Raw genomic sequence first — 24,491 nt, 5'->3', positions numbered from 1 at the left:
TAAGGATCCTCCTGCTACACAGACCTGGCTTGGCCCCACCACAAGACCTGAACAAGCAACCCAAGGGGCCCGCATGGCACAGGGGCTCCATGCCTCCACCTGGCCCTGCAGAGAGGAGACAGAGCCTTTTCTTTCTCCTCTCTGTAGCATCCTGGGAGCACGGCTGGGCTGGTATTCACCCAGAGGAGACGAGCACTATCTGAGGCTAGCAAGCCCCCTAGTGAGAGGTCCCTGGGATGCGGGGGAGAATGACCTACTGTGACTTAGGATGGGATGTGGTACAGACATTCAATTAAGTGCTGTAACCTAAAGTGCTTTAGTCTGATACCAATTCCATCCAGGGTTAATGTAAGAGTGGGATACACCATTTTTAAAGAGATTTATGTAATGTGAATATCAGTTTTGTTACAGGTGTAAAGTGCTTTCTGCATACTTAAAACACAGAAAGTGTAACATCTGTACTTAGCCTAAAATAATTTGGATTGCAAAACACTAGTGTTTCTCCACAGTTTTTGCTGTGCTCTACAAATACTGTTTTTCATAGAATCATAGAAGTAGGGTCGGAAGGGACCTTGTAGATCTTCAAGTCCGACCCCCTGCCTGGGCAGGAGGAAAACTGGGCTCAATTGACCCCAGTCAGGTAGGCATCAAGCCGCTTCTTAAAGACCCCCCCAGGGTAGGAGCCAGCACCACTTCCCTTGGAAGTTGGTTCCAGATCCTAGCCGCCCTAACTGTGAAGTAGTTCTTATGGATGTCTAATCTAAACCTACTCTCCAACAACTTGTGGCCATTATTCCTTGTTATCCCGGGGGGCGCTAGGGGAAACAAGTCTCCCCCAAACCCTTCTGGTCCCCCCTAGTGAGTTTATAGATGGTTATCAGGTCCCCCCTCAGCCTTCTCTTGAGAAGGCTGAACAGGTTCAGGTCCCGTAGCCTCTCATTGTAGGGTCTGCCCTGCTGTCCCCGGATCATGCAGGTGGCCCTCCTCTGGACCCTCTCAATGTTGTCCACATCCCTCTTGAAGTGGGGTGCCCAGAACTGGACACAGTACTCCAGCTGTGGCCTGACCAGTGTTGCGTGGAGGGGAAGGATCACCTCCTTGGACCTACTTGAGATGCACCTGTGGATGCACGATAAGGTCCGGTTAGCCCTGCCAGCTGTGACCTTGCATTGTCGGCCCATGTTCATCTTGGAGTCAATGATGACTCCAAGATCCCTTTCTGCCTCCGTGCTCTCAAGAAGGGAGTTTCCCATCTTATAAGTGTGCTGCCGGTTACTACTGCCCAAGTGCAGCACCCTGCACTTGTCCGTATTGAAACGCATCCTGTTTTTGTTAGCCCACCCCTGCAACCTACCCAAGTCTTGTTGCAGTCTTTCCCTCCCTACTAACATGCCCACCTCACCCCAAATGTTGGTATCATCAGCAAATTTGAACAGGTTGCTTTTCACCCCATCGTCCAAATCGCTGATAAAGAAATTGACCAGTGCAGGCCCAAGGACCGAGCCCTGGGGGACTCCGCTGCCTACTTCCCCCCAGGTCAAATATGACCCATCCACCACCACCCTCTGAGTACGACCCTTCAGCCAATTTGCAATCCATCTGACTGTGTAGGCATCAATGCCACAGTCGCCTAGTTTTTTAATGAGGATGGGATGGTTGACAGTGTCAGGCCTTGCTGAAGTCCAGAAAGACTACATCCACGATGACACCTGCATCCAATGCTCTTGTGACCTGATCGTAAAAGGCAGTCAGGTTTGTCTGACATGACCTGCCCCTAATGAAACCGTGCTGGTTGCCCTTGAGCATCATCCCCGATGCCGGCCCATCACAGATGTGTTCCTTGATGATCTTCTCAAAAAGTTTCCCCAGGATTGAGGTAAGTCTGATGGACCTATAGTTGCCCGGGTTCTCCCTCCTCCCTTTTTTAAAGATGGGGACCACATTGGCTATCTTCCAATCATCTGACACCTGTTGTTTTGAATCAATCATATTCTCTTTACATTTTAAGAGAACAATACATCCATTACTATATAGCCTTGAATACACACAAACTAGCATCTCTTTAACCTGGTTTCATTGAACTAGTGTGAAGATTTATGTGGTAACCAGGGATTGTACTTTTCTCTGATTTAAAAAAAAACCAATTTTCAGTTAAAAAGAAGAAATAAACCCAAATCCACATTTTTCCATGATTAAAATGAAACACTATAAATCTATATATTTGCAGTGTTTCATTTAAATTACAGAAAAATGTGGATTTGGGTTTACTTTTTTTTTAACCGAAAATTGGGGATTTTTTTAAATCAGAGAAAACCTGGATTCGTGGTGCTAACCTTTGTTTCAGTGTTATAGAGGCTTGTTTCTGGTTAGTTTAATTGTATTCCAAGTCAGTTTAACCAAAGCCATTAGAAGACAGCATCTACACAATTTTGCTGGCATAGTTGTTTTGGCTAAAAATGTGAAAAATTGCACTCTGTAGCCAGTATAACTATGCTGTCATAACTTCTGATGTATAGGCAGATATGCTGACAGAAAAGTATTTTAGCATGTTTATATAGAGTTTGAAAGGTTGATGTAGCTAAGCAAGTAGGATCATTCCTTCACTTAATGTAGACTGTGTTTTTATTATGGGACTCTACTGACATAATTAAAGTAGCAGAGACTTTTTTAGTGTAGACATGCTAATAAGCTGGGTTTAAACAAAGTTAAGTGTCCACATGGTCTTTTGCACTGGTTTCACTGGATCACTTTAAATAAACCTCAAATCTCAAGCCATTGTAGCTCTATATGAAGACTGTAAAGAATGGTCCCCAGCCAAACACAAACAGCTGGAAAGGTGAGCTCTCTTGTATCCCTCACATTAATTTAGCTGAGAAGGGCAATTTAAAGTTTAACTGGGATGATTTACATGCTTAAATTATCACAAGGTAACACAGGTTTTGTAATAAAAATGGAAATTCAAAACAGTCTCCACAGTGAGACAGTATTAAGATTTCTCAACAAGGGCCCATTTGTAGCTTGTGCATGTTGTGCTACCTTTGAAGCATTGTGCAAGGCAAAGTGATAGTGACTCATGGTCTTCCTTCCTTGCTCTTCCTTGTATGCTGATAGATGACCAAGCATATTTTCCCTGCTGTTTGGGGGTAGAAATGTCAACTGGTACATTTGGTAGGAAGAAATGTAATAAATACATAAAATCTGTTCTTGCAGTACAGCTATCCATAATTCAGATATCTGGCACAAGGAAGTAAGGGACACCTTATATTCTTCTACTGCCTTGTGTGGCCAGCAAAGCAGAGAGATAAGATGATTCTTAAAATGACAACTTTTCTTTTATGGAAAAGTTAAGTTTTATCTAGCTACATTAATTTGACTATAACATCAGTCCTTTGTAAGTTATGATATGCAATGACCATAAATAAGGATATTAAATGACTTATTTAACAATACAAAGAGAGAACTTCAGCATAGGCAACTTTAATTTTTTGCTGGAACCTTCATTTTGCCTTTCGTGACTAGAGCGCACAACTTTCTATTTGCAGAAAGATTTTTTTTATATGCAACATACAGACACATGCAATATATAATTATGTAACTCTGTACTATTCACATATTTATGTCTCTGCTATTTTTCTTGTAGGTATGTATCTTGTGCTTTGGGATGCCCATATGAAGGAAACATCAAACCAGTTAAAGTGGCAGAAGTAAGAATGTATCTCTGTCTTACCTTTTTTGTGATAGGAATGCACATTTAATACATGCTTGAATTATTTTCTCTATTTAATTCTAGAAGCAAGTACAACAAACTCTAGGACTGGATATATACCTCATAATTTTCCTCAACGATACCCTCTCAGATTTAAAGAAAATAACATGTTTTGGTTATAATCAGTCATAAAACAAAAAATATTATGTGCTATTTCCTTCAACCAGAAAGGCAAGGAAATACTTAGGAAAAGAGTCTCAAATGCATATGTCAATGGACCGCATTGTATGAGATGATTTCCAGCATTACTTCTTACAAATGCCAGCTGCTATTAAAGTCACTCCATACCAGCAGGAGTGGGCTGCTGCTTGCCTTCGATCATTAAACCCACTTTAAATCCTGGTGCCCTAGATCAGCCCAGCGGGCATCTGCAGAATGTATATTAGCTGAATGCTTCAGAATTATCCTTAAAATAGGTTTTCTATTACTCTATCTTAACTATAAGACAATTGAGGAATAAGATGCATCTCTTGTGAAGGAAAGACTAAGGAAGATGGTCAGAAGAGAACATCTTTCCCTTTTGGAAAACAGACAATTAGCTCAGGAGTCAGAAGACTGGGAAACAGCTGAATAGAGAGAGCAACAGACAGAGGCAGAGATGGCTGGGTGGGTCTATACAGAAAAGGATGAGGAAACACACCAAAGTAGTCTCTACACATGCAGGTAAAGGTGCAATAGGATCTAATGTGCAGTCCACACAATCATGCTTCCTGCCATGCCACACATGAATGGCAGGAGGTGTAGATATGGGATCATGCATTAGCTCCCATGAAGCCTTATTGCTGGTGATGAGGGAGCCTGGTACTGGGCTTCCCCTACACTGGCAAGAAGCAAGCTCCTGCAGCTGGGAGCCTCTTCAGTTGAGGGGTTTCCAGCTGTGGGGCAGCCCATTCACCCCTGTGGCTTGGGGATTTTGGTAGCAGCCATCCCCCAGCCCAGGGGTTTCACACTCATTTCTGAAGTTGAGGGATCATGGCTGCCTTGATCCCCCAGCTCTGAGGATTTCATTTACCCCCACAGCTTCCATGATCCCTTAGCCACAGGGGTTTCATGCATCCAGTGTCCACAGCTGTGGGACTCTGGGTCCCCATGCTGTCAGGATGCAGTGGCAGCTGCTGGGGCTGAGAGGCCACTCAGTCGTGGGACTCCCAACTCCAGCTGGGCATTGTGCACCCCCATGGCTGGGAGTCTAGTTAGCTGACAGGACTACCAGCCACAGGGGAGATTGTGTCACCCATGCAAATTAAAGCTGGATAGCATCCAACTATAAAGTTAGTACACATTTTTTAGATCTATCTTTATAGCTGGTTAGAGCTTTTTATTGTGTAATAGCTACTTTGCATATGTAGTTGGTCTCCAGGGCCATTTGTAGATGCGCTTAGCATTTTCTAAACCATGTTAACTAATTTGAATCACATATTTTGAATCAAATTTCAATTTGAATTAAGAGTTAATAGATGATCATTGACCATCATAGCAGGCGGCACTGGCTATATACTGTCCATACACTTAAGAGTGCCTTAACAGAGGTTGGAAGGAATTAAGAGGTCCCTGTTTGAGCACTGCTATATTGTTGCAATTCTCTAGAAAAAGTTTCATAGTTGTTAGAGGCAGGAAGGGACCTTACAGATCTTCAGCTCCAGCCCCCCTGCACTTGGGCAGGAAAGACTGCTGAGATCAGATGACCTCAGCAAGATGTGCGTCAGGATGCTTTTTGAAGATTGCCAGGATGGATGATTGTACCACCTCTGGTGGGAAGCCTGTTCCAAACCCTCACCACTTGACTTGTAAAGAAGCTTTTCCTTATGTCTAGCCTGAAGTGATCCTCAATCAGCTTGTGCCCATTATTTCTTGTCCTCCCCTGGGGGACCTTGGTGAACAGATGCTCCCCCAGGCCCTGACGTACACCCTTGATATACTTATAGACTGCCACCAAATCCCCTCTGAGTCTTCTTTTCTCCAGGCTGAACAGTCCCAAGTCTTTCAGCCTCTCCTCATATGACCTGGTCTCCAGGCCTCTAATCATGCATGTGGCCCTCTTTTGGACTCTCTCGAGCTTCTCCACATCTTTCCTGAAGTGTGGCACCCAGAGGTGGATGCAGAACTCCAGCTGCAATCTCACTAAGGCCGAGTAGAAAGGGAGGATGATGTCCTTAGCCTTGCTTGAGATGCCTTGGTAGATGCATGCCAGTGTTTGATTAGCTTCACCAGCTACAGCATCACATTGATGGCTTATATTCACTTTGTTATCTTTCATAACACCCAGGTCTCATTCAGAAGTCGTGCTAGCAAGCGTAGTACGGCCGAGCCTGTAAATGTGTTGTGGATTATTTCTCTCCAGATGGATCACTTTAAATTTCTCTGTATTAAACAACATCTGGTTGAGGTCTGCCCACCTCATGAGTCTATCCAGGTCGGCTTGTATTACCCGCCTGTTTTTGCATATGAACATACTCCCCCATAGTTTGGTGTCATCAGTGAGCTTTGCTAGTTTACTGCTAATACCTGAATCCAAATTGTTGATGAACATGTTGAAAATCACTGGTCTGAGCACTGAACCCTGAGGGACACGACTGTTCACCCTCCACCATGATGACTCAGTTTCATCAATCAATACTCTCTGGGTCCTACTACGGAGCCAGTTACATAGCCACTGAACCGTAAAGTAGTTAAGGCCGCATTTTCCCAATTTTTTCATAAGGATTTTGTGGGAGACCAGGTTAAAGGCCTTGAAGTCCAGGTATGACATCAACCTCATTTCCCCCACCCAGATGGTGAGTCACCTGATCATAGAAGAAAATGAGGTTGGTCTGGCATGACTTGCCCATAACAAAGCCATGTTGGCTATCCTTCAGAATACTGCCTTCTGCTAGCCTGTCTGTAATGGATTCCTTTATAATTTTCTCCAGGATTTTATCAGGGATTGAGATCAAACTGATTGGCCTGTAATTTCCGGGATCCTCCTTTCTCCCTTTCTTAAAGATAGGTACCACTCTGGCCTTTTTCCAATCTTCTGAGACCTCCTGAGCACCACATCTTTTCAAATAACTTTGCCATCAGTCATGCAGTGACATTGCCCATCTCTTTTAGAACCCTCGGGTATAGTTCATCTGCTCCTGCTGACTTGTACATATTTAGCCTTTGTAGGTGCTACCCCACAAGATCTATGCCAACTGTGGGAGGGTGATCATCCCATATCTTGTCGTGCAGGCTAACACCATTGGACTGGTGGAATTCTGATGTAAAGTATTCATTCAGGAGTTCAGTTTTGTCCGGAGTCTCGGTTATCAGCCCTTCTATTTTATTCAGTATGGGTCCTATGCTTCCCTTATGTTTTTCTCTGACTTCCTACATATCTAAAGAAGGACTTTTTTTGTCCTTGATTCTGGTTGCCAATCTGTATTTGGTTTGTGCTTTTGCTGTCCTGATCTACTCCCTACAGGTGCAGGCTGTTGCTGAGTACTCCTCTTGGGTAGTTATTCCTGACTTCCATCCCTTGTAGGCTTCTCATTTTAATTTCAGGAGGTTCATGACTTCCCTGTTGAGCCAAGGGGGTTTCCCAGACCTTTTTCTGCCTTTGACGTTTTAGGATTGCTTCCTTCCAATGGACTTCCTTTGACTTTTTAGGATTGCTTCCTTCGACCACTCTTCTTGTACCCCCTTCCTCATCAGACCATAGTCCTGCAGGGCTTTGCCAACCAATCCCCTAAACTTGTGGAAGTCAGCTTTCCTAAAATCAAGGATTTCTACTTTATTGGCCAATTCCCCTGTTTTATGGTGGATGGAGGAAGTGTTGTTCCAGAAGCCCTAACTGACCTGATATGTAGTCAGGGTGAAGTTCTGTTGGCACATTTGACTTTTGTAAAAGTGTTACTTTGTGCCTGATAGCCTCTGTTGTGTTGCAGAGATCTAACTGAGTTTCCCTTGTGGAGATCAATATTTACAATGCTTATCTGCTTATCTGAGTTCCTAAGGACTCCTAAAAGTTTTTTTTTTTTTCCCTAAAAACAATGCTCTATGTATATGTTAATTAATACAGTTTAAATTACCAAATGCAGACTGCCCTAGTCTGCATTAACTTTAATCCTTGTTCAATGATGAGTAGTTAATTTAAACTGGAGCCAATTTTAATTCAGACCGCAGACATCCACGTGTATATAGTGACAGCTGCAGTCCGGATTAAAACTAGAAAAATGTAACGTTTACAAATGGCCCAGGAAACTGCGCAAGTAACCAATTAATTGTGTGATACCTGTAATGTGCAGAGGTGGGGCCAGGAGATGCAATTAAATGAATGTTGACTAGCTGTAAAGATAGCAACAGTAAAGTAGAGAAACACACATTTTTCTGGATTTTGCTTGCCATGCTCAACTTTCCACTTTTGACATATGTTAGAATCTCAAGTTCATCTTTTTATTATATATTGTATTCTATGCATGAGGATATCAGGGCTTTTCTTCCTTCTCCACATGGTCTTATAGTACATAGTTGGAACTCACACGCTTCTTCCGTAGCAGCTACACTAGATTTCACACTTTAGAAAATAACTAAATTGGAAGGTATTAAATGTTTCTGAATTAATTGGTTTTAATATGAAGTGAAAGTTAGACATGAAACCTTTTTGGGTGCAATGGTGATGACAGAAGCAGCTATGTGTTAGTAAACTGTTATTGCAGTATCATATTCCCTCATAAGCTTCTGTCCGTGTGTTGCCTATTTTTAAAATAACTTTTCTTCCACAAAAAGTCTTTTCAGAGTTACATCTGATGTGTTATTTTTTTACCCAATCTGCAAGTTTTTATTTACATGAATGTTCTATACTTTATCTTAATTTTATTCAGTGTCTTTCTGTATATCCATGCAACCATGAATGCATTGTAAGTAATTAATATTAAGCTTCTCATTAACTTGAATAATATAGGCCTTGATTTAACAGAGCACTTAAGCATATGTATAACAAGAAGCCTCTAAGTAGCCACAACATTTTATATGCAAACACATCTACTTAAATGACTTACTTGGGTCGTACAGTTGCTGATATATCTCCTAATCTTCTTGAGTATGCTATGCTGCATACCTCTAGCCCCCAGCTTTGTCAGGATGAAATTATGTGGTTCTCCTTCTCATAGTTTATAATTTGGGTTGATTTATATCCAGACTTTCCAACTCTGTTTCTTCAAAGAGCGATGAAAATGGTATCCATTGATCAGATAGAATTATTTACAAAACAACATGTTTCAGAGAAAGACAGATTTTAGAACAATTATAATAGGCTATGCACAGATCTAGTTTACTGGATCTAACCTCTTCCATGGTATCTAACCTCCCACTCAAAGTCAAGAGCTTGAACAGGAGTTTGCCAGGGAATTGGTTGAGGCCACGTGCTCCAGGTCCATGGTTGTCATGGGAGACTTCAACTACCCAGACATCTTGTGGGAAGATCACTCGGCTAAATCCGAGTGGTTGCAAAGCTTCCTCTCCTGCGTGGATGACCTCTATCTGACACACGAGGTCTACGGGCCAGCGAGAGGTAAAGCCCTGCTCAACCTGGTACTGGCAACTGGGGATGACCTAATCAGCAACCTAATGATCGAAGGGAAGCTGGGTGACAGCAACCATGAGCTGATCACCTTCACCATCTGCCATAAAGCTGGCAAGTCAGTCAGCAATACAGGAGTCCTTGACTTCAGGAAAGCTGACTTTGACAAGCTCAGGAGGCTTGTCGGTGAGGCTCTAAGGGACCACAACCCTAAGGGGAGGGGAGCTCAGGAAGAGTGGTTGCTCCTCAAGGGAGCAATCCTTGATGCACAAGCTAATGCTATTCCGTCTTGGAGGAAAGGCAGCAAAAGGACACAGCAGCCCCCTTGGCTCTCCAGGGAACTAGCAGACCTCCTGAGGCTAAAAAGAAAGGCCTACAAAGGATGGAGGATGGAATCCACCTCCAAGGAGGAGTATTCTGCGCTGGCCCAGTCCTGCAGGGAGCAAACCAGGAAAACCAAGGCTGCGATAGAACTCCAACTAGCTACAAGTATCAAGGACAATAAAAAGTCCTTTTTTAGATATGTGGGGAGCCGGAGGAAAAGCAAGGGCAACGTTGGACCCCTGCTAAACCAGATGGGACAACTGACAACCGATGCCCAGGAAAAAGCCAACCTATTAAATGGGTACTTTGCATCAGTCTTTCATCAGTCCCATGGGAAACCCCTGCCCACTACGGGACAGGGGGGCCTGGGTAAGGGAGGCCTGGATGAGGGAGATTCCATGCTCTCCATCAATGCTGACCTCGTAGAGGAACACCTTGATAGGCTAGATACCTTCAAGTCAGCTGGCCCTGACAATCTACACCCCAGGGTACTCAAGGAGCTGGCTAGCATCATAGCCCAGCCCCTGGCACAGATCTTCGAGAACTCCTGGCGCTCTGGTGAAGTGCCTGAAGATTGGAAGAAGGCCAATGTGGTGCCTATCTTCAAGAAATGGAGAAAAGTGGATCCAGCAAACTACAGGCCCATCAGCCTGACCTCTATCCCGGGGAAGGTCTTAGAAAAGATTATGAAAGAGGCCATTCTCAACAGACTGGCTGACGGCAACATCCTGAGGGATAGCCAGCATGGGTTTGCTGTGGGTAGGTCTTGGTTGACCAATCTTATCTCCTTTTATGACCAGGTGACCTATCACCTGGACAAGGGAGAGAAGATTGACACCATATATCTTGACTACAAAAAAGCCTTTGATCTGGTATCCAGTGATCACCTCTTGGCAAAACTGGCCAACTGCAGGCTCAGGTCCACCACTATCTGCTGGCTGGGAAATTGGCTCCATGGTCAGACCCAGAGGGTGGTGGTTGACGGAAGTCAATCGTCATGGTGCCCTGTGACCAATGGGGTCCCTCAAGGCTTTGTCCTTGGCCCTGTATTGTTCAACATCTTCATTAATGATGTGGACATTGGAGTCAGAAGTGGACTGGCCAAGTTTGCCGATGATATCAAACTCTGGGGTAAAGCATCCACACCTGAAGACAGGAGGGCAATCCAGGCTGACTGTGAGAGGCTCAAGAAATGGGCAGACAAGAACCTGATGGTGTTTAACACCAAAAAATTCAAGGTTCTCCTCCTTGGGAAGAAAAACCTGCAGCATCCTTGTAGGCTCAGCAGAGCTACGCTGGTTAGCACTACGGATGAAAGGGACTTGGGGGTCATGATTGACCACAAGATGAATATGAGCCTTCAGTGTGATGCTGTGGCCAGTAAAGCAAGCAAAATGCTGGCTTGCATCCATAGATGCTTCTCAAGCAAATCCCAGGACATCATTCTCCCCTTGTACTCAGCCTTGGTGAAGCTGCAGCTGGAGTGCTGTATCTAGTTTTGGGCTCCTCAGTTCAAAAAGGATGTGGAGAAGCTTGAGAGAGTCCGGAGAAGAGCCATGCGCATGATCAGAGGTCAGGAAAGCAGACCTTATGATGACAAGCTGAGAGCTATGGGACTCTTTAGCCTGGAAAAGCATAGGCTCAGGGGCGATCTGATGCCTACCTATAAGTTTATCAGGGATGCTCACCAGGATCTGGGGGAACGATAGTTCACCAGAGTGCCCCAAGGGATGACAAGGTCGAATGGTTATAAACTCCAGCAAGACCGTTTCAGTCTGGACATAAGGAAGAACTTCTTCACTGTCTGAGTCCCCTAGGTCTGGAATAGCCTGCCACCTGAGGTGATTCATGCACCTACACTGAACGCCTTCAAGAGAAATTTGGATGCTTATCTCACTGGGATCCTATGACTTTAGCTGACTTCCTGCCCCGTGGGCAGGGGGCTGGACTCGATGATCTTCTGAGGTCCCTTTCAGCCATAATCTTTATGAAATCTATGAAACCTCTTCCAGATGAGGATCTTGGTTACCTAAGTATCTTACAGGCAGACAGAATAGATTGTTGCCATGGGCTGTAAATCTCCCCCCTCCCAGAGCACCTAAGCCTCCTGTGTTTATCATCATCAACAGTTCCTGTCCTCAGTGATAATAGAGAAGAGAAAATTCTTTGCTGAGGATAAACAGAGGCATGAGACAACAGCAGGAAGGGCTGCAGAGGTGGGTATATTTGGCATAACTAGGGCAGGATGATAGGGGTAACCACCCTGAGTTCTTGATGGGTTTGCAGGGCAAATAGTCTGGCTTTTTCCACAGCCATGTGATCATGATCATAGTGGCAGCAGCCAAAAAAAATTGCCATTATCCCTAGGATGGCAACTGTGCTGGGCACCCAGCAGGTTTGTTATGCTGCTAGGTGCTGTGGAGAGTAGGTTTTGCATGGCACAACTACACATAAGTTCTTTGGCTAGATCCAACCTCTTTCAGGCCAAATTCAGCCTTTAGCGGGCTGGATTCAGAGCATGGGCCGTAGGTTGCCAACCACTGTCTTAGCAAATTAAAACTTAGTAACAGTATGGAAATGTAAGGCAATTCTCTTCCTTAGCTCTCCATGCATGCAAAATTCCTTTGTAGTTAAAAAACATTGCTCTTCAAAGTTCAGTTTATGACATTTAATTCTAAATTATAGATAGGTGTTCAAGGACAATATAATGATACATACAAAAGCAGAAGCAAAAGTTTCCCTTTTCCTTCCGTTACAGGGAATTGCTCTTTGGGAGGCAGGAGGACAGAAATGCTTAGCCAAGTGATGGATGGTGTCCAGGATAAAGGGGAAGTGAAGGCTGGGGTAGTCTTTGCTCCTCTTCTCATCAGAAAAGTGCTTCCTTAGACAGTTCCTATAACTGAGAATTAAATAAGGTTCTAAGAAAATCGGTACACTGCAATTATTAGCTGAGATGGTTACAAAAAAGAGTTGGGATTTAACTACAGAAGACCCTGGCAGAATAATTGTAATTTTTATAGCTAAAGTCTATTGTGTAGCTGCAGTATGTTTGGTGTTGTGTGAACACACACTGAAAAATAGTCCTTGCTCCAGTATAATGAATGTCCGTTTTTCAATTGTGTGAGAAATCTATTTTGATTTCAACTAGGGACTCTTGAAGGCAAAACGTTTTATTACACTTGCCAATAACTGACAGTAGTCATAGTGTTCATAATCTTGCCAGCTTTTAACACAATAATTTAATACACTTTTTTCATCTGTTCTTTGAATTAAGCAAAGGGCATTATTCCAGTACTTCCAGGACTGGTGGTGTAGCACTTTGTCAACTTTCTCTGACATTCATAACAATCCCGCTGATGGAGTCATGGAATTGTTTTAACAGAGTTCAGTACAAATTAAACTGCCTTGGAAATTCTTTAACAGTTGAATTGTGAATTGGATTTCACTTCAGTAGTGTGTCCCTTTTGGTGTGCTTGTTCCACAGTTTGGAATGTTATAAGAAAAAAAAAAGGGAGGGGGGGACCCTTTGGAGAACCTGAAAATCAATTTAAATCCATTTCTAAGACACATGCAAAGATGCTGTAAAGGTCCATAAAAGCAATATGGGTCTGGTCCTCAAATCACACAAGGAACTCCTTGCTTTGTTCATTCCAGTGAAGCTTATGGGACTATGAATATGAATCAGAACTACTTATTCAACATTTCATTATTAGAAGTTAAATATTTGGGCTTGAATTTAAGGGAAAAAGAGACCTTGTAGACTTTTATTTGTGTTGTAGTTCACAGTATCTACATCAGTGTGTTGCTCTGCCATCTTTGTGGCTAAAATTACACTTATACAAGTATTTATCTAACCCAGGGGTAGGCAATGTTTTTTGCCAGAATACCAAAAAAGCCACAATGTCTACCTTGTAAGGTGCCAGAGTGCAGGCATGCCAGCAAAAGAAAACAGGGACAAGGGGGTACATGGCAGGACATGCTACATATTAATTCATAAAACTTGCCTTTTTTATATAGTAAATACCAGGTTTTCTAAAAATTCGAAACCTGGTGACAATAAATAAAACTTAATATACTACCTTTGTTGTTGTGTATTCCTTTTTTGTTAAGCATGTTGCGATGAGAGAGAGAAAAAAAGACAGAAAGAAGAGAAAAAGAGGAGAGAGAGAGAAAGGGAAAGAGAAAGAAAAAAAAAGGAGAGAGAGAGGAAAAAAAAAGGAGAGAAGAGAGGGAACCCGATACATAAACACACATACAGAGAACCAGAAACACACACGCACACACAGAACAGATTCATAGATTCATAGATGTTAGGGTCGGAAGGGACCTCAATAGATCATCGAGTCCAACCCCCTGAACAGATACACGCACACATACTCCCAGAACCAGACATGTGTGCACACACAGATACACAGAACCAAACAGAGGCAGACCACACATAGAACCAGATGTGCATGTGCATGGAACTGAGTTGCTAGGCCACCGGACAAAGTCTGACTGGACAATGCCCTGGGCCTGCCGCAGCCCCTGTGCTTCCCCAGGGAGCCAGCCCCCGGGCTACACCATGGCCCACCGAGGCCCCAGCCCAGAGCCCACCCATCAGCCAGCTGCAGGGGCAGTACTAGAGGGGCTTTGGGGAAGTTATACCCACTCCAAAATTCACCTTAGCCTTCCTCTCGCTACCCCTCCTAACACTGCCACCACCCACTCACCCCACACAGCTAAGCCTGCAAAGGTGCAGTGCTCCTGGCACGGGCAGCATTAGTTTCAGCCTGGTAGGGGGGCTGGGCCAGGGCTGGGCTCGGAGTGGGTGGGAGTTGGGTGGGCTCAGCTGTGTGGGGTGGGCGGGCGGCAGTGGTAGTGCTGGGAGGTGTGGAGCCCCCTGTCCCAGTCCCACTGGGAGGCACTTGCTCTGGAGCCCTGTCATCAGCTCTACATTGGTGGGTGCATGCGTGCCTCAGAGCAGATGGTGCAGGAGGGGCCTGAGGCAGTGCAACCCTGGCCTCTCCCCTGCTGTCCTCCGAGGCCGTACAGAGCTGATGATGGGGCTCCAGAGCCCAGTCCAGCTGTATGTAGCCAAGCTGGGCTCTGGGCAGCTGCAGCAGGCAGCGGGTAGGCTGCAAACAGCTGCACTAGGCTCTAGAGCCCCGGCATCAGCTTGATGCTGGAAGCGACTGCATGCACACCTGAAAGTGGACAGTGTGGGAGGGTTGCGCTGCCTCAGGCCCTATCCCCACTGTCCCTCCAAGGTGCACGTGCACTTGCCGGAAGTACGGAGCTGATGTCAGAGCTCCAGAACCTGGAGCAGCTGTTTGCAGCCTCCCAGCTGCAGCTGGCCCAGGCTCTGGGTAGCTGTTGCCAGCCACAGAGCCTGAGCTGCTTGCAGCAGGGCTTGCAGCCTCCCAGCAACCTGCTGGAAGCAGCCCTGGCTCCATGGCTGGCAGCAGCTGCCTAGAGCCCAAGCTGGTAGTGGCATGCCGAGCAAAATAGACTCCTGTGCTGTGCTTGCCATGTGTTGACCCCTGGTCTAACCTACTCTTAAAACTACACAAATAACTCTGTTGTACAACTACCTACCATAGGTGAAACAGAGGGATAGGGCACTGTCAATATCCTACTGCTGCAAGGTGGTTGTTAAAATACACTTGAGAGATCCAAGGAAAAGGACCGTGCCCCTTGCTACACAGGTAGGCAAAGCCTCCCAAAATCCCTATCAGTCTGACTGGGGGGAAGGCAAAATCCCCTACAGTCCATGCCAGTCTGACCGTGGGGTAAAATTCCTTCTTGATCCCACACGTGATGACCTGTCTGACCCTGAGATGAGGGACAATATCCTGTAACCAGGAACCTCTTGTTTTTTTTTAGTTCTAGTAGGACTGGCATACCCTAGTTGAAATATCCAGCTTTGGCTGGAAGAGCGCGCACCAACTGCTGAAACTTGCTTAGCCTGACGAAGGGTTTTTGAACTCGAAAGCTTGCTTAATAACTATTCTCTAGCTATTTGGGTTGGTCTAATCAAAGATATCAAATTCACCCAAGGAACCTTGTCTTCCTTTACTACATATCACACATTCTAGCTGGAGAGCCAGAACTGCTATCCCCTCCGTAAACGTATCCCAGCTTCTTTAATCTTTTTTGTGACTATAAGTTTGGAGAATTACTGAAGGCCTTCCTTTTTGCCTTTTCTGCCCCTTTTCCAATCTATTCCAATGAGTTTGTAAATATTGGCAAGGGCTCCAAAATCCCCTCTTTTAGTTCCTTCAGTACCTTGGGAAGAAATTCCTTTCAGTTTCTAAAATTTTAACTTAAAATATCTCAAACAATTCCACTTCACATATCTGCAGTTTATAGTTTATTGTTTAAAGCCATTTAGTAAAAAAATAAAACAATACAAACAACCCCCCTCCCCCCCTCAAACAACCCTATGGCTGCATTTATTTGTCCATTACTGCTTTTATACTTATATCCTTGAGGCTACAAGCCAAGGGCACACAAGGGAGTGATGTGGTTAGCCTCACCTCCAGATGCCTTTGGTTTCCCAACCTGAATGGTCAGTTACCCACTTGCAACTGGATTGACTGAAGCAGGGCTAAATCATGCCTTTCAATCTAAAGCAAGATGACCTAACCACTCAGTTACATGCTCCAAGCCTGTAGTTTCTGAATAATCAAACAGTACAGAGATTGGTTCTTCTGCATCCCAAACGCTACAACTTTGATTTTCATTGGTGCTTTTAGTGATAAAAAGGTATGCAAATTAAGGCTTCAATTGGTTATTTCTTGTCTTAGTAAAGACCATGAGCTTGGTGCTGTGTAGTAAGCAAACAGAAAGGCAATATTTAATCCCGAAGAATTTGCAACTAAAAGAATACACAAAGATGGAAGAGCCAGGAAATCCCCAAAGTAGTAGAAAATTTGCGGAATGGCTTGGGGAGAACTTTAATCTATAAATATACATTTTGGATTAAGAAAAAATGAGGGGTAAGGATGATGATGAATTTGGCTTAGAAGGTTATTCTATGCATAGATTCATCATAGAAGGATTATGAGAAGGAGGTGAGCACAGAGTTCTCTTGAATGGAAGTTTCCACTGATCAACCAGGATTTTAGCTCAATAGACTGGTATAAAAAAACTCATGATCCACCAATACATATACAAATATCTTTACCATATAGTTTAACCATTATTTCTTGTTCTTATTGTATCTTGTCAATTCAGTAAGCATTTCTATTTCTAATCAGGTCTCTAAAAGACTGTACAGCATGGGCTGCTATGAGATTTCGCTAGCAGATACAATTGGTGTGGGGACTCCCGGAAGTATGAAAAGAATGTTGGAAGCTGTTATGAAGGAAATCCCACTGACTGCTCTTGCTGTTCACTGTCATGACACATATGGCCAGGCTTTAGCCAATATTCTCACAGCTATGCAGGTAATTCAGATTCTTTCTTTCCTGATATTGTTGTTATTATAAACTGTAAAGACTGCAGTTTAATTTAAATGAACAATTAAAAAAAAACAAAACCAGCCTGTTAGAGATCAAAGAAACAGAAAGCAACATGTATTTACTAACTTTTCTAAAATGCCAGTCATTCTCTATATTTTCTGTAGTTATTACTTTTGATTATACTAAGAGCATCTCAAAACACTATCTGGAACTTTCCTATGTGGGAACTGTCAATTATATATCTTTATCTGTTGTAAGGCCTTCAATGCCACATGTAACCTTCAAGAGACAGTGTGGTGACATTGTGCCTTTAATCTGAGTGAACTGCAAGGACGATGTTTATGCATCACTTTGTTGGAAGTGTGTTGTTCATGCAAGAAATGTTCTGTACTAATTGTGTTTCATTCTCTGGTAATTTTAAAGAAATATTATTTTGAAGCATGTTTTTCCTGTGGTGTATGTGTGTGTGTGTGTGTGTGTGTGTGTGTGTGCACGCACCCCCCTACAGAAGATATGTGGCATTAATTCAAAAGTGATAGTATCATTAATTATAATAATGATAACAACCATGATGAGTAACAGGAAGCATTTCAATCAGGAAGCCATTGCTGGTCTTTGGCTGCATCTACATGAGATGCTGACTGCACAGTAGTCTGAGACTACCACTGCACAGTAGCGCTGCTTGGCAGAAAGTGTGACATGACGCTATTGCTCAGTAGTCTCAGGCTGAAGTGCAGTCAGTGTCACAAAAAAGCCATTTGTTGGAGCACAGTAATGAGGGTTACTGCACAGTCATCTAGTACTTGTTTATACAATTTATACAAGTTATTCGTGTTTATACAAGAATAAATTTCAATATCCATTAAAAGTGGTTCTTTTACTCATGGTAGTTACTGTTCACCAACACGTGCTTGTTCTGTTGCAAATGTGCAGAGATGGTGGAATAAATAACGAGTTACTTTGACAGTAAACTTCAGTTGCAGATGCTGTAGCTAGAACACAAAGATCCTTGTGCATGGGTGGAATTCTCCATAAGTTCACAAAGCATTTTTTAAATCCATTAAAAAAATATGGCTGTCATGATACCTACTAAACACTCAATAACGACGAGGGTGTATTGATGCTGCTATTTATTGTAAAAAGTATACTTGTTTCATTTTTGTCCTAACTCCCCCTCTTCTACTGCTTCAGATGACTATTGACATGCCTTCTGACTTTAATTTCTTTGCAGCATAAACGTGTCTTTTTTCACATATGAATACTGTTTAGCACAACAAGGTTTGGATCCCTGACTGGCATGTCACATACAAACATTAAATACAAATAGTAGTTCTGGTAAGTGAGAGAACATTATCTTGCTAATACTGGATGAGCATGAACTTGTCTGATCTGATTAACAGTTGGATAAATTAAAAGCCTTGTGTAACATATTCTAGCAAACAGTGATAATTTACTAGAATATTATATGAGAGGTCTGATATTATGTGTCTGCTGTTGAACTGAGCAAATTAAAATGCTACTTTGCTTCTGTACAGAGAGAAACTGTCCTCACTAGCTAAACAATACAAGAACAAATCTGTACAGAGATGGAAGACTTAAAAATTGAGCCCGTAGGGTGGATTATTTTATTTTGTACACAATAAATTCCAGTCTATTTGTCATGGGATCTATTTATTCAGGTCTTATTGCATTTGGGCAGCAAATTGTATCAAACAGTTGTGTTTTGGAGAAAGGCGTGGCTAAGCTACTTTTAAACCTTTGAAGACAAAACTTCACAGGGTCAAGTCTTCTACAGACAGTTACTGCAAATGTTGAGGTGGCCCTTGCCTGATTGCTTGGGAAGTAGATCTGTGGCTTCTGCTACAAAACGTACATGGGGAAGTGGTGTATATATATATATACCTGGTATAGGGTTGTCCAACTTCTAAGTAGCCGGGGGTGACATGCTGCATGACCTACAGCCAGTATGAGCCAGCCAGCATGACATGCTCCATGACCCACACTAGCATGACCCACAGCCTGCCCAGGCCATATGCTGCATGGGAGCCTCTCTCCTTCAGTGCTGCACTACACTTGCAGGCTATGCCCTGACCACAGGTTTCCCTGATCCACCATGGGCTATACAATTCCATGCCACTCCCAGGGGAGGGGCAGGAAGTGGAAGCCAGGTTCCAGGGGTGCCATGCAATAGAGGAGGGGGAGCCAGGTTCCAGGGGTGCCATGCAGTAGAGGAGGGGGAGCCTGGAAACCCCAACTGCAGCTCCAGCTGGAATGATGGGGAGAGCAATGGCCAGTTGGGAGCCCTGGGTCACAAATTAAACTCTTATGGGCTGAATATGTCATGCAGACCTCCAGTTGAACAGCTGTGGCTTGGTGGTTGTTCAGTGCACAAATCCCCTACCACAAGAGTTAGTATGCACAAGCAGGGCAATTCATTGGTGGACCTCACTGCTCAGGTTCTCTAGTTCTGTAGACACTGCTCTTGTAACACGCATTTTGTATTACACTTATCTTACCCCAGTCCTCCTTTGTTTGCTCCTTCAGTTTGTCATACACTGAGACTGCAGTTTCTTTGCAGGACTTGCTTATATGTGTACTGTGACCGGTACAAGTAGGCTAGGGATAGAAGTTGCACATAAACTGGTTTAAGGCTGCAGAAATTGGTTTAAATCTGTAACAGAACATAAGTTCAGTGCACATAAACCAGTTTCAAAATGGACAAAACCGGTTTGAGATAAACCTGGTTGAATGCAGTATCAGACTTAACTGATTGAGCTAAACCGGTTTATGGAACTTCTGTCCCTTCCCCCCCCCACTTCCTGGTTTAACTTAAGCCAGAGTCCCCCAGCATCCTGACATGCTCTGCAGCCCTGGCACAGGGCTGTGCTGTCTGCTCCAGGGACAGGGTGTGCCAGATACCAGACTCCAGCCCCGTTAAGGTGAAGGGGGCAGGGAAGAGGTTTATTCCCCATTCCCTCCCCTGTCCCACCAGTGCGGACCTGCCAGGCATTTCTCCACTCATTGCTCCAGCAGCAGGGGCATGGCCCACACCAGCAGTAGCCTCAAGTGAACTAGCCAGGGATTTAGTTTTCCCTCCTTGTCCCACTGGCATGGACCTGGACTGGGGTCTGCCTGCTGCTCCCCACTTGCTGTTGCAGTGGTGGGGGTGCGGCCAGATGCCAGCTGGCAAGGCCCCTTGAGGCAGAGGGGGCAGGGAAGGGGTTTATTCCTGCTGTACCCCAGGGGAGCGCAGCCAGGATCTGCTAGTTATGACCGCCAGCATCCCCCGATCGCTCCCTGTGCAGGGTGAGCAGCAGAATAATCCTCTTCCCTGCCGCTTTTGCCAGACACCAGAGGGAGCGGGAAATAACCCCCTATTCTGCCCCCTCACCTAAGGGGCCATGCTGGCTGGCCTCTGGCCCCGCCTCTGCCGCTGGGGTGCTGAGGAGGCAGGGACCTTGACAGGGGCAGCAGCTCCTGTCATGGTTTCCCAGTGAGCACAAGCCTCTTCCCAGCAGGACAGGCCAGGCAGAGCTGCTGCAGACTGCATGGGGTGAGCAGCAGCACCAAGGCTTGGAGGAGTGACCATAGCCCGCCAAGCTCCACCTAGTGCCACTGCAGCTCACCCCACTCAGTCTGTGGCAGCTCTGCCAGCCCCGCTCCCACTCACAGAGCAGTTCTCCTGCTGGGAGGGGGCTTGCGCTCCCCAGGAAACCATGAGTGGGACGGCTGCCCCCATCAGGGTCTCTGCCTTCTTGCCACTTCAGACTAACCCTCAAAGATTGAATCAGTTCAGGCCCTGGCTTTTTAAATGTCTTTCCCCTAGCTCTAGAGTCCAGATTCCTGATTGACCTAACTCTGTGTTCTTTCTCTGTGTTTACCTCAGGTCACCTGCCTTTCAGGCCAGATGTACCTGTAGGGGAAGGGAGACAGGATTAGAGCCCAGATGACAAATTTGACATCTGTTAAGTAGCGTGTGAATTAAGTGTACACTATTTGCAAGTAATCGGATCAATGGAGAAAAATATATATAAGAAATATTCTACTTCTATGGAATCGTGATAGAATTAAGAACAACAGAAAAATTATTTCATTTTCGAAACAACTGCTCAAAACCACGTATCACTCACCACTAATTGAGCTAGTTCTTAGATGGGAGATATCTGGGGCGAAGAAAAAAGTGTTCATGGTTAAGTAAATTTTCTACAGTAATTTTTTGTACAGATCACACTGCTTCATGTTGGATTTACTACCCAAGAATATTTTTTTTCTGGTTGATTCAAAATCATATAGGACTGACAGCTGAATCTCCATAAGAAATTAGTAGGACACTAGCTGCATAAATAATATGAGCTAAGAACCTGGTCCTGCATGTGAATATTTGTTACATGAGTTGTATTCTTGACATCGATTTAAATACTGACTGTGGGCTAGATCAGGGCTCCTCTTCCACTGCTGTATGCAGGAAAAAAAGCCTCAAGATCTGTGTGCTGCCTGGTGCAGGTGGTAGTGGGAGGGAGGTTGTGTGCCGCTGGTGCAGCCCATGAAGAGGGGGGTGAGGGATCCACATGCTGCTAGCACAGCCCATGTGGCAGGGGTCCTTTGCCTTTAGGAGATGATGTTGGGCCATGTTTCCACCACTGTAGCCCACAACAGGGCAAGTTCTGGGGGGCTATGCATGCTGTGCTGCTGCTCATGTGGTATGTGGTCCAAAGACCACATGCTATCTCTACATGCAGCCCCCAACCTCACTGAAGTTGGACAGTCCCAGGCAAAATCTACCAAGGGAGTCAATGTTATCATGCCTACACTTTAGTGCAGAATCAATCTAAATTGCACAGTTTTCTGTAGGAGTCGCAGTTTAGATTGGCTGTGAACAGAACATACTTTCACCCTGGGGGGCGGCTATTCTTAGACTGGGTTCCACCATTTTTAAACCAGTCTGTGTGTGCTGAACTTCTGTTCTATTATGGGTATAGACTGGTTTCTGATCACTTATACTGGTAAAAGTGTAATGTCTGTACCTGACCTATGCGCCTGGACCTATCTTTGGAATCCATAGACCTAAGTCAGTCACTCAGCCCTCTATACAGTGCTTGAGGGAGAGTTAGACAAATAGGATTTCCAGGACTCACTTCGAGCAGTGCCTTAAACTAAACAATGGAGAGAGGCATATAAGTGAATTTGCTTCTTGGTTGTGATGCCAGTGTGCATGTCTGAATTTTGTGCTCCGAGTGTGCATCTACATGAGGCACTTTAAGGCTCATTCACCTAAATTTAAGGCACATTAGGGCATGCATCTACAGGTGTACACCCTTAGTGTACTTTAAAAATGGCAAATTTAGGCTAGTCACACCTAAATTTGACACTAGCACTACGACTGAAAGAGACTTGGGGGTCATGATGAGCCACCAATTCAATGCTGCAACCGGGAAAGCAAATAAAACCCTGGCTTGCATCTACCAATGCATCCCAAGCAGGATCCAAGATGTCATCGTCCCACTTTATTCAGCCTTGGTGAGGCTGCAGCTGGTGTACTGCATTCAGTTCTGGGTTCCACACTTTAGAAAGGATGTGGAGAAGCTTGAGAGAGTCCAGAGGAGAGCCATGCACATGATCAGAGGTCAAGAAAGCAGACCTTATGAGGAGAGGCTGAGAGGCATGGGACTCTTCATCTTGGAAAATTGTAGGCTCAGGGGGGACTTGGTGGCAGCTTATAAGTATATCAGGGGTGTGCATCAGGATCTGGGAGAACATCTGTTCACCAAGGCACCCAAGGGAAGACAAGGTCCAATGGTCACAAACTGCTGGAAATCGATTTTAGACTGGACATAAGGAAAAACTTCTTTACTGTCTGAGTCTCCAGGGTATGGAATAGACTCCCCCCCAGAAGTGGTGCAAGCACCTACTCTTGACATGTTCAAACAACATTTGGATACTTATCTCACTGGGGTCATCTGACCTCAGCTGATTTCCTGCCCTTTGGGCAGGGGGCTGGACCCAATGATCTTGTGAGGTCCCTTCCAGCCCTAATGTGTATGAAATCTATGAAATGTAGGTGCAAATAGTTTAAAGCGCATTAATGAGCATGTACATTAATGTTGTGTGTGTGTAGAATGACTTGGGATTAACTTCAGTCCCAAGTCAGTCCACACACAGCGTTAATATGCTTCACGTGTAGACACCTACCTAAACCTGAGTGAGCATTTGTGAGAGGAGTGGTCCCTAAGAGTCCCCTTTCTCCAGCTTGTTCAAATCCCTGAATAAATGTTAACACAGAGGGTGTGTGCAGAAGCCCCCCTCCACATCTTCCTCACTGCTTTTTTGTGACTTAGTCTTAAGGATAAGAAGTTGCAAAAGTAGATGCATTAATGGATTTTCAGGGCTTTGAGTATAGTGGAATAAAATCACTCCTAAGTGCATAAGCCAACGGCTCGGCATTTCTACATGCTACATAGCTTTTCAAACTTTTTTTTTTGTAGCAATGAGTCCTAGCAAGAGAATAAGTTTTTGATTTAGTCCTGAGTAGCATACAGAATCAGTTGCAAGCTATTCTGTAATAGTGATCACAATGCAGTCAAAAAACAACATTCTTGCAGCAGGGAATAAATAAACCAAAAAACTCCTAATCCACCACAACAATATTTAACATTTCAAATGAAAACTACACAAAAATGAGGAAGCTAGTTAGAAGTGTAACACCTACATACACAATTGGGTTGTATATTGTGGGGGGTTTTGTGTAGGTTTTTTATGAGGGCAAAATGGCCCCTGTGTTTTCACCATGTGCTCAGTGCATAGCAAGGTAGGACCCGTATCTGGGGAAAATATGTAAAACCCTCTGGCCTCATTGGCCAGGGGAAGCAGAGGATTCTTCAGGCCAGTTGGTTGGGAGAGGAACTGGAGTGTGGCATTCCCTGACTGGACAAGGCCACAATGATATCATGCAAAGGGATGTAAAGGGAGCTAGGTTTGGGGGAAGAGAAGATGCTAGGGCCTGCTGAAGAGTGAAGTCTCCTCCAAAGGAGCAGGCGTTGCACATAGCGAAAAGGGAAGCTCAGGTAGAGGGGATACAGAGAGAGAATTGTCCCAATGTCTGGAATCTCCTGTCTCCTCCTTTTTTCCCCCTTTTTCTTTTGAAGTTTTAAGAGATTAATACTGGGGAAGGCCTCTTTACCTAGAGGGTAGGCCTGGTCTTTCCCCTTGTTTCTTTTGATGGTCTTTTGCTCTAGGCAAACTGTGTGGTTGGGCTGGCTGTAGCCATTAATCAACCTGGCTCCTTTTGGAGCTTTTTCTGCACTTCCATTTTAGCAGGCCATATAATCCAGCCCAGAAGTTTTGGGGTGCATGCGTGCTATCTTCCTTTGTCATTCCCCACAGCCGCATACAACCTCTCTGTAAAATTCCTTCTGTAACC

At 44.5% G+C, this 24,491-nt stretch overlaps 1 protein-coding gene across 4 annotated transcripts in view; it reads left to right on the top strand.

The window, feature by feature from the left end:
- Positions 1 to 24,491, top strand: part of HMGCLL1 (3-hydroxy-3-methylglutaryl-CoA lyase like 1) — a 158,204-nt gene that overhangs the window by 80,474 nt on the left and 53,239 nt on the right. For all 4 annotated transcript variants that reach the window (XM_019497033.2, XM_014605349.3, XM_019497054.2 and 1 more), the window contains 2 exons: positions 3,641 to 3,704; positions 16,871 to 17,059. In XM_019497033.2, the coding sequence (XP_019352578.1) occupies positions 3,641 to 3,704; positions 16,871 to 17,059 (253 nt within the window). The remainder of the gene's footprint in view (positions 1 to 3,640; positions 3,705 to 16,870; positions 17,060 to 24,491) is intronic.

This window comes from Alligator mississippiensis, chromosome 1 (assembly GCF_030867095.1).
Source record: "Alligator mississippiensis isolate rAllMis1 chromosome 1, rAllMis1, whole genome shotgun sequence".
In the NCBI taxonomy this organism is placed as follows: domain Eukaryota; kingdom Metazoa; phylum Chordata; order Crocodylia; family Alligatoridae; genus Alligator; species Alligator mississippiensis.
Note: the sequence above shows the minus strand (reverse complement) of the source record. Positions and strands in the feature narration are given on the sequence as shown.